Source organism: Cyprinodon variegatus, unplaced genomic scaffold (genome assembly GCF_000732505.1).
Source record: "Cyprinodon variegatus isolate N-32 unplaced genomic scaffold, C_variegatus-1.0 Scaffold131, whole genome shotgun sequence".
Taxonomy (NCBI): Eukaryota; Metazoa; Chordata; class Actinopteri; order Cyprinodontiformes; family Cyprinodontidae; genus Cyprinodon; species Cyprinodon variegatus.
Genome location: NW_015150584.1, coordinates 172,020 through 183,445, shown reverse-complemented (window position 1 = coordinate 183,445; position 11,426 = coordinate 172,020). Strand labels below are relative to the sequence as shown.

The window sequence follows — 11,426 nt, the reverse complement described above, 5'->3', positions numbered from 1 at the left end:
AAAGTAAGCAGGATGTTTGAAGGGTTGCCATAAAATTCATCCACAGGGGTATCTCCAATCAACTGAAAATACAGGATATTAATCTATGAAAAGCTTGCAAACTGTGATATCATCATCTGGGGCTTTCTCAGTTATTTAAGAGAAGACTGTAACTGTAGTGTATGTAATGTTCTGAATTTGAGCAGAGCAATGGAAGTATTTATTTAGTTATTCTGGCATTCACAAAAACAGTAAATAATTTTGGTAATTGTTGCTTATCTAAAGCAGATTATCTATTAAGGGCAATAACATTTTCCTTTTGGAAGTATTTTTTAGTTTGAATTTGCACTGTAAGAGTAGATACTACCCACCTTTTAGTTATTAAAAATAGCATTAAAAAAAAACAAAAGAACACACAAAAAAACAAAGAAGTAACGACCTGATTAGGGTGACCCCAATAAATGTGCAAAGAATTTGTGTACAGTACAGACCGAAATTTTGGACACACCTTCTCATTCAAAGAGTTTTCTCTATTTTCATGACTGTAAAAACTGAAGATTCACACTGAAGGCATCAAAACTATAAATTTACACATGTGGAATTACATTCTTAACAAAAAAGTTTAAAACAACTGAAAGAAGGTCTTCTAGGTTCTTCAAAGTAGCCACCTTTTGCTTTAATTACTGCTTTGCACACACTTGGAAAGTGTCAAGAGTTAGTCACCTGAAATGCTCTTCCAACAGTCTCGAAGGAGTTCCCAGATATGCTTAGCACTTGTTGGCCCTTTTGCCTTCACACTGCGCCCCAGCTCACCCTAAACCATTTCAATTGGGTTCAGGTCCAGTGATTGTGGAGGCCAGGTCATCTGGCGCAACACCCTATCACTCTCCTTCTTGGTCAAACAGATCTTACACAGCCTGGAGCTGTTTTTGGGGGTCATCATCCTGTTGAAAAAAAAATGATGGTCCAACTAAACGCAAACCGGATGGAATAGCAGGCCGCTGCAAGATGCTTTGGTAGCCATACTGGATCAGTTTGCCTTCAGTCATGAATAGATCCCCAACAGTGTCACCAGCAAAGCACCCCCACACCATCACGCCTCCTCCTCCATGGGTATGTAGAGTTCATTCATTCACCTTTTCTGGATCGCACAAAGACACGGTGGTTGGAACCAAAGATCATAAATTTGGACTCATCAGACCAAAGCACAGATTTCCTCTGGTCTAATGTCCATTCCTTGTGTTCTTTAGCCCAAGCAAGTTTCTTCTGCCTGTTGCCTGTCCTTAGCAGTGGTTTCCTAGCAGCTATTTTACCATGAAGGCCTGATTAACACAGTCTTCTCTTAACAGTTGTTCTAGAGATGTGTCTGCTGCTAGAACTCTGTGTGGCATTGACCTGGTCTCTAATCTGAGCTGCTGTTAACCTGCGATTTCTGAGGCTGGTGACTCAGATGAACTGATCTTCTGCAGCAGAGATGACTCTTGGTCTCCCGGGGTTGTCATGTGAGCCAGTTTCTTTGTAGCGCTTGACGGTTTTTGCGACCGCACATGGGGACACTTTCAAACTTTTGCCAATTTTTCGGACTGACTGACCATAATTTGTTAAAGTTATGATGGCCACTCGTTTTTCTTTACTTAGCTGCTTTTTTCTTGTCATAATACAAATTCTAACAGTCTTTTCACTAGGACTATCAGCTGTGTATCCACCTGACTTCTGCACAACCCCAGCAATGGTCCCAACTCCATTTATAAGGCAAGTAATCCCACTTATTAAACCTGACAGGGGACACATGTGAAGTGAAAACCATTTCAGGTGACTACCTGTGGAAGCTCATCAAGAGAATGCCAAGAGTGTGCGAAGCAGTAATCAAAGCAAAGCAAAAGGCTACTTTGAAGAATCTAGAATATAAGACATGTCAGTTGCTTCACACTTTTTTGTTAAGTATAAAATTCCACATGTGTTATTTCACAGTTTTGATACTTTCAGTGTGGATCTCCAATTTTTCATAGTCATGAAAAAAAGAAGACTCTTTAAAGAGTAAAGGTCAGTGACTCGAGTCCACTTTATACTTCAGGTAAACAGCCATGTACTTATAAGAGCCTTCAGATTTCAGTGTCTTCTCCCTGGATGTTCCCTATTTTTACAGCATCCTTCTGCTCTTTGTTAAACCTACACAAAAAAAGCAATGCAAATATTACTCATAACCACATGGTGTCAGTGTTGCATATATGGTTAACAGACTACATTTTGCAGGGTTTTTTTCTTCAATTTTCTGACATTTTATAGTCCTTCACAGTAATCTTTACCTCCGTTAACACCTGTGAATCATTTTGTAAGATAAATCTTAAGTCCAAATTGCTTCTACATTTGAAAACTTTTCACAGAGCAGGATCAGGTTCAGGAAGATTCACCTTTCTAAGATTAAAGATGATGGACGGTACCGCATCTCAGTGCTCTATCCCAGATATGTCAGTCTGCTACAGAATGACATCACAGATCTACATTAAAACAAGTCGTGCAGCGGAATGTATCAGCTCTGAACTGATCAGAAGTTTAGCTTGGCCTCTTTATGACCTTGGAGGAGATAACTAAGACTTACTCAAGTCTTGTTTACTTCAAATGACCTTCATCTGCAGACACACATTGGCTAAATGTGAAATATAAATTTGTTGATTGAATGAATAGTTTTTAAACACTGCAGTACACAACCAAACAGTTAGTGCATAGAGCTCTGAAACCTAAGGTTCTTAGTTCGAGACCAACTCCCACAGACTGCCACTCTGGGTCTCTGAACAAGACCCTTAACCCCCGATTGCTCCCCAGGCACTGCACAGTGGCAGCCCACTGCTCCCCAAAGGGGATGGGTTAAATGCAGAGAGTTCATTTCTCCATTGTGAGATCAATAAAATTCAATTTAATATTTTATTCATTATTTTGTTTCATTGGCATCATTAATACAGTTGAAATAAATCACATTTTCTTAAAGTAGACATGGTTATAAGATATTTTCTTCAAGTCTCAAGTCTACATTTGTCTCTTGTACAATCTATGTTCTAATTAGCAATCTCTGCTGACCTTAGAAAAAATATTTTAAAAATATAGTTTTTGTAAAAATGCAAAAGTACAGGGGGGTTAAGGAACAACTTATCATCTGAGAATCTCCCCCTCCCCCAGGTTATTATAAACTGATTAAGATGATACTGAAGTTCATCTTTTTCAGTTTCTACAGTAGTATTCAACATACTGCAGTGTGTGAAAACTGTTTATTGAGGTGTTGCCATTACATTAGTGGTTTATTCCTATAATTCCTGACTCACTCGCAATTAAATAGATGTTGTAGTCAAAGTATGGTGAAATATTTTAATATGTCTATATACATGCCTAATCTTGTGACATTTTTAAAACTACATTCGATTAATAAGGTTAATCTTGAAACTTTTATATGTTGATGACTTTTATAGAAAGTATAAGTCATGTCTGTTTATTTTTCTTCTTATAGGAGACTTGAGCCTAAGTTATATGGATTATAACAGAAAATTAAATAACTGATCATGGGGAAGAAAAAAAGAAGTAGCAAGAGAGCTGAAAGGCAACTGTGTGTTTGAAGGTTTTAATGCGAAAGTCAAACTTGTACATGGTTCATCTTCATTACCAAACCATTCATTTGCTCCTCCTCCTCTTCATCTTAATCAACATAGCAAATGCAATTAGTTCATTATGTAATTACAGGAAGGAAACAGTCAAAAAAAGCAACAACAAAAAAAAAACAACAACATAAAAGACAGACCCTTAAGATGAGAAAATAATGAAAAAGAAAATCAAACCAGATTTTCGTCTGATTTATTTTCTTTTTCTTGAGTGCAGATTTGAACCTTAAGCATGCCATCTTCTCTTAGGGGTTTCCAGGAGTCTTTCTACAGTGTAGATTTTCTATGTACAAGGCAAGAATAAAACAGCAAGAGGAGAAGAAAAGGCTTGAGTTTTTAAAAATGTCTCTGTGGATGACAGATCCCAGTCCGCCCAGTTTCTCCTCTTCGTTTTTCAGTAGTCTAAAACATATTCAGATTTAAACGTGCAGTATAAAAAGAAAATGAACACACCCACACAGTTCAATGTACAGCAAGTCCTCTGAAATCCAGATAGGAAGGGGTTCGAAAGGTGCCATTTTTTTAACTGCCATAAGATAGCAGTCTGATGAAAAAAGCTCTTCTAAGACAAGTCTCCTGTATATTTCCCAAAAGGTATCCCAAGCTTTTTTTTCTTTCCAGCGGGGGCCATTTTTCTAATGACCTTTTTCAGGAGTCTGCTTTTCAGTGAGTCTTCAAGCGTTCACAGTTTTTGGTACATCCTCAGTGCAGTCCGTCAAGAACAGAGCTCTGTAAAACAGCCATGCTAGATGTCAGGGGTGTTGAAAGTAATGGAGACTGAGGAATATATGCATGAGTGGGCTCATCGTTTGAGATTTAGCAGATAACAGTAAAGTTTGATGAACTTGTTTTACAATAAATCTAAGAAAAACACATTGCAGCTACCTCCTTAAAAATGGAATATGTCTTAGCACACCTGAGTCATCTTTCCTCTTTGTCTAGTCTAAATCTAAACAACCAGATAAAATAGGAGAAAGGCTTACTGGCAGTTTCCACCGGTTACATTTGCCTATCCAGACATTAATGAGATCAGTGCAGATCAAGGGAGCAGAGGAGAGGAGAAAGGAAACTCATTAAGACCACAGGGACGACCTAACCCTATTATCCATATCACACCATGGAGCCACACACACGCACACTCCGATGATGGGAATTAAGACGCGTTGGCCTCGATCCACACCCACTCCTCTGTACAACGCAGCTGAGTGTGTCAGTGATGCTGCTGCAGTAGCTGATGGGTAAGATGGGACATTAAAGAGTCTGTTATTGGCACAGCAGTATGGGCGTGTTTAGGTCAGAACACCGATCTCCCATCGCACTCGTTCCACTTCTGGCATGTTTCCTTACAACTCTGCAAGAAAAGGCCCAAACGCATCCACCCTGATGCAGATAACTCCCAGTGTCTGCCATTATTATCTCCACCCCCTTCCAGATGCATAACCATTTAATAGAGATGTATTCAAACGGTGGTACTGTCCAAAAAGCACAAGCTTTTTTTTGTTAAAAAAGAGAAAAAAAGACATTTGCATCTTGTGTCATGCGGTTTCTTTTTCTTTCCTTTATATTCCTTATAGAAATTACAGAGAGGTGGATCTTTTACATGAGTCCCACTTACACTATGCAGATTATCTCTAACTCTGACAGTTTCTATCATTTCTTTAAGAGTAGATGCCGCTGAAATTCTCTTTAATGTTGCCTTTCAAATCAGTCAGAGAGAGAGAGAGAGAGAGAAAAAGAGAGAGAGAGAGATGGGTAATTATTTAAATACTTTTCATGTTTAAATACTGGCTGGAGAGGAACAGGCAAAACACTACAGCTAGTTTGATGAGGCAATGCATAAGAAAAAAAAAAAGACATGAAAAAAGCACAAACATACTAACTGAGCATTTAATAGAATCTCAGTTTCTTTCTTCCGGATGTGCTTGATCTGTGATGTTTGTCTCTTTTGCATGATTTTACTGCATGAAAGTGAATGTAAGTTATTACTGTCTTTGACTTAAAAGTCGCCTTATACGAACTCTACAAATGCTCTGCATGAGCTGGAGGGTGCATGCTAATGTGTGTACACTATGTGTTTGCAACGTCATGCTTGCATGTGTATATATGTATATATATGTATATATATATATAAATATGTGTGTGTATGTGTAGATGCATAATGAAGTTGGGACCTCTGTTTACTCTGAAACTACTGAGAGCAGCAGCCTAAAAGCACTGCACTTTGCTCAATGCACACGTACGATATATACATACAGACTGGGTATGAAGAAAAAAATCATACAAACATACATTTGCATTTGCAGCAGAATACTCTGCTACCAGCAACACTCCATGAAAATCTTGTGAGTAGTTACATTTCATCGATGTATAAAAAAAGTCTTGTTCTGGTTTTTGTTTTGTAATAACTTCCTTGATTCTCTGTTTACACTATAAGAAGCTCAGGGAGCTGGTTAATATCAAACACCTCGGTTATGATACATTAAAATACAGTGCCTTGCAAAAGAATTCATACATGTGGGATTTTTTCACCTTTTGTCAAGTTAAAACCGGAATAGATTATTGATTATTTTTTTGTGACAAACCAACACAAGTAGTTAACAATTGCTAAGCAGCAGCAGGAAAATACAAGGTTTACCAAAGTGTTAACATGTACAAATCTGAAAACAGTTGCCTTTTTATTCAGTCACATTTATTATGATTTCCCTACATAAAATTATGAAAAGAATTTATAAGAAGAGAGACACTGCTATTTTTCAGTTTATTAACAAATCTGTTTACTATAAAGCCCAACACCCACAGGCTACTTCCTCAAAGCTGATTTTATCCAGACATGGAAAAATACATAAACAGATTCTGGATTTCTGAAGACTTTCCAAGATTGCATAGGAGCCTGTGTACCAATCTAACACATGCTTTAACTGAAACCGTTCCATTATAGCTCTGCTTAAATGTTTAGGTTTGTGGTGAAGCTAACAGGTCTTCCTCTTGAATTTCACTCCTTAAGCTCCATCCATTTTTTTCATCAACTTCCATCATCTTCCATATCCCTGCTGAAAAAGGCACCCAATAATGTAATGCGTCTATGATAGTGTTTTCAAAAATATGCAGTTTTAAGTTTTGAAGTAGAACGGAAATGTTGGATATGTTGTTATTCTAGAAATGGTATATTATTTGTTATATTACGTTGCATCTGATTTGTAGTGATTTAGTAGTGAAATTACAATAAATCACATTTAAGTATGGTGTTGTAACAAAATGTGGTAGAGATTTAGGGGTATGAACATTTTTGCAAGGCACCGTAAGCATAGGAAAGTTTGACCACTTTGAATCAGATCATTCATTTGAAGAAAACATAATTTTCTCCTTGTCATTTTTTTTTTATCCCCAGGAGAAAACTTCAGCTGTCTTTCAGCTTTATCCCACCATTTGAATCCAGGTTTGGCCTGATAAAGCTTCAGTTTGTTTAGATGCCCGTAGCCATTTAGAGCATCAGAGTTCACACAGTTTCTTTACATTAAAACCTCAAAGGTCAAAGGGTCAGACATGCATTGGATTTAGTAAAAAAAAAAAGAAAATGAAGAAAATATTCTTTTGCTCCACGCAGACACACAGTCATTGCCTTTTACAGTAGGTAGCTTTCAGCAGTTATAAAAAAGTTTTTTTTAGAAAGAGTACCTAGTACGAGAGTTCATAAATGACCCGCTCAAGTTTAAGTGCTGATAATTGTTAGTCCGAGTCTAAATGTTAAAGTTTAATATAAGCTTTTAAAAGTATTCATGAGACCTTTTCACATCTTCATAGGCTGAAAATACCAACCACACTGATCACATGTCAGAGCAGTTTGGAACCTCTCTTTTCAACAAGCAAATGTAGTTTGATTGGGATTGATCCATCTACAGGCTGTTACAGGTAGACCTCCCGACGAGACAAAGTAAGGCAGGAGGTTGTCTTGTAGTCCCCTCCAGTCCGCGCCAGCGGTATGACCTCAGGTGGGTTCTGGCCCTCTCCTCCCTCCTCCTCGGGCTGGCGCCTCCCAAGCCCCGCCCCGCTGAATGTGTCGTAGGATGCGGAAGTCATTTTACGATTCAGAAGATTTCGGTTGTGGTCGCCCATGTTCCTGTTGCGGTCGCCACGTCCCAAGGTGCCAAGGGGATCCCCATTGACCATAGGTAACCTCTGACCTTCTCCTCCCACCATGACTCCAGCCTCTGAGCTCCCTGCACTGCCGGCGCTTTCGCTGTCGCTTTCACGGTCATTGCCACGGAGATTGTTGTTGTCGTCACCTGGGGCGAAGGTTGAAAGGCGTGGAGGGTCGCTGCCATGCCGCTGCCGTTGCCGTGGTGAAGGGCGGACGGGCATCCAGCATGTGTCAGAGTGCCCAAATTCATCACACTCCCTGGTGCACTTTCCAGTTAGTGCTACATCTGGAAGCTGTCTCGCATCTGGAAACAGAAATTGAACATTAAAGGGTAGAAAATTAGAAGAATATTCCATATTTCTATACTAATTCCTGTATCTAAAGTGCTAGATATATAAAACAAAGATAAGCAGAATACCAGAGGGAAGCTGCTTTAGAAACTGAATTTGATTTAAAAATCAAATAACAGAAAAGAAGAAAAAAGGAAGCAAAAACAAAGAAAAAGATTAAACCAAGGTTGTTAGGGAGGGGAGCCTGAAAGCAGCATGAAAGGAAGAAAGATGCTGCTGAAGCAAAATGCAAATCGCTGACTTCTGCTGCGTTCAGCACTACATAAAAGGTGAAAGGTGAGGTCAGACCGAAGCAACAATCAGTACCACAAGGAATACAATTACCAACGCTCTGACCGGCAAATCTACATTTCTATCTGGTAATGTGAAGGTTACATGTTTCAAATCCCATGTGTATCCACATTAAAAGATAAGCGAGAACACCTGCAAGTGAATCCTGATCTTCTTGATAGGGTGAAAGGCGTCTGCAGACAGTTTTACAACAGATCTTAAACCTCTACATACCCCTGCAACAAATGCTAAGCTTTCTGATGCATGTTTTAAAACCTTTCGAGTTTTAACATGAAAGCAGATAATATTCACTTGACAAACAAATATATCCAATAGTTGGAAAGAAAGAAAGATAAGAAAAAAAACAAATGCAAGAATCTGCTCACTCAGAGAATTTGTACTATCCAATGGAGGCCATTATTTTCTGTATTTTCCATATGTCTGGAAGGGCAGAAAGTATTACTTTAAAACAGGATTTGAAGGCCTGGCTTAAAAATTCTCAATAGATTTTGTTAAGGTTTTATGCAAAAAATGTAAACTTGTTCCGCATTGTTTAAGCACACACACACACACACACACACACACACACACACACACACACACACACACACACACACACACACACACACACACAGACACACCAATACTCACTGTAAAACACGGTGAAGGCATCATCATGACCTACAGTATACCCACTTTTATTTTCTCGGAAGTGAGGTTTTTATTAAGGTTGAAAAATATATGAGCATTTCCAAATATCAGACAGGTTTGACTCTAAACCTGTGCTAGAAACCCAAAGATAAAAAGGGATTTTATTTCGCTTTCATTGCACCAAGTCTAAGCAAACGTCTAAATCAAACAACGAATGACTTCAAAATATATGAGAAGAAAACTGCGAACCCACCTTAAGAGGAGAAGAGATAACAATAGGTGTGTGTATAATCGCTCTCTGATTTGCAGAATGTTTGCAAGGTCGAGTTATCGAATATAGTCAAGTTAGGAAGAAATGCTTTCAGACTTCTACAAAATGAACAGCAAGTAATGTGCTTGTTTTAGATAAATAGCAGAGGATTTATGTCTCTTTAATGGCGGTAAAAGTTAAACAGTTTTTGTCACTGTTTATACAGAAACCAATATGTCTCCAACAAAAGAATACACTTCATTTATAAATGCATAAACTTTGATAACATCATATTCTTAACCCATTGTGTCCATTTCTTTTTTTTTTTTTGGTGGTGGACCCTCACTTTCAGCAAAGGAAACTTAAACATTGTCTAAAAACATTAGAGGTGTGGTAGTAGTAAAGGAGAAAACCAAAATTTCAGTATCTGCTTTAATTCTACAGGCAAGTCAGGGTTCTAGCGTTCCTATGTGTTTCTGCTTGCCTGATCCTGACCCGTTCTGCCTCTGGACCTCTGATCTGCCTGTTCCTGTTCTGATTTGTTTGCACGACTCCTGCTGGATTTCTGCCTTTGTACCAAACCTGGAACTAATTCCTGACACTGTCCTGGGTTCCCCCTTCTGGGTCTAACTACTGAGCATGTCCTCAACACCGACTTTGGCTTCGCCCTCCGGATTATTCTGCCTTCCTTTGCCTTCTCTGACTTCCGGGACTTTAGTGTCTGGCACTCTCTCGGTGGCACCCGCTGCGTGTTGTTGGCAGCTGACCGGCTGGAACCAACACTCTGGGCACGGACTGAACTTTAAGACCAGGTCAGTGACTTACATGTTCATTAATATCCTGTGTGATAGATGTGGTCACTAACCTGTGTTCTCCCCCTGCAGAGGTTCCTGCCTTAGACACCAATGGTGTTGTATAAAGTTCCCACTCAAGAAAACATTTTGCGAAACCTAATTGTTTTTCCCCCTCAAAAACTGGCTCCTCTTGTTCTGAGCTCATTGAAATTCTTTGATTTTTTGGTGTGATCCAATAATTTTGCTGACTTGCTTTCTTTGTTTCAGTATCATAATAAAAGTTTCAAAAGTTTCAATTTCTCTTTAGAGAAACCTGATCAATCAAAGCAAAACAAAACCTTTGGGAAAAAGTTCAGGTACTAGAGTTGTATTACCAGAAAAACTGAAAAGGAAGCTGTGGCAAATGTATTGCTTTACATCAACCTTGGATAAACAATATGATTTTATAGTTTATTTCATAGATAGATGAAATTATGCAGAAATATTTTCTTAAAGTAATATGAAACATTGCTGGAGTGGAAAGGATATTGCTAATTATGCAACTTTTAGTTATATTTCAGTACATTCAAAGTTACATGTGGATTAGTCATAATTATGTAAGGAACAAAAGGTCTTCTATCTTTCCTTTACTCTTATCCTCTATCTGCTATCGAGGTGCTGTGCTCACTAGAGAGAGTGCAGTGATTGCAACTTTTACAGTGTAGATTCAGCTGCACCTATATTTGGAGCGCTCCTATATATATTTATCATTACGTAACGCAATAGCGCAATCTTGTGTCTTCTTGCAGTAAACTGGTACTTAAATATCACGATCCACTTCACTGATTAAAACCCACCAGGTTAAATGCCATTTAAAAGGGGTCCAGTATAAAGGAAGTGGGGCTTATCTTGGTCATCTTGTGGTAAAAGACAAGCTGTCCAATTAATATGGGTTGAATACGAATGTGTACTACTGTTTTCATTATATACTTAAATTCAAATACAAATTCTTCTTTTTCGTGCTTTTCTCCAGCTGGTTTTAAGGAGGAGTGAATTTTCTGTTTTTAAAATATATTGTTTTTTACTTAGGATCTGTTTTTTGCTGATAACACAAGAACAGCATTGAATAGAAATTACCTGAATATAAAGTTGTATATACTCTAGGTCTAAATGCTGTTTTTGCAATCTGAGAGTGTTAATATTGACAATGCTTCACCAAGTCGCCTAAATATAATTTAATTAAGAATACCAACAAGCAGACACACTGTCTTGTACTATGGTCAATACCCTTTAAACTTTAAATTAAAACATTATGCCTTTTGTCACAGACTCAAGATATTTTTATTTATATCTAAAAGTCAATCAGCC

General features: G+C 38.2%; 1 protein-coding gene across 1 annotated transcript in view; it reads right to left on the bottom strand.

Moving 5' to 3' along the window:
* Nucleotides 1-6,656: 6,656 nt before the first annotated feature.
* LOC107085720 (protocadherin-7-like) overlaps nucleotides 6,657-11,426 on the bottom strand; it is a 61,274-nt gene continuing 56,504 nt past the window's right edge. Inside the window, exon 6 of the mRNA XM_015376213.1 lies at nucleotides 6,657-8,068. Coding sequence (XP_015231699.1) covers nucleotides 7,530-8,068 — 539 coding nt within the window. The 3' untranslated portion in view covers nucleotides 6,657-7,529. The remainder of the gene's footprint in view (nucleotides 8,069-11,426) is intronic.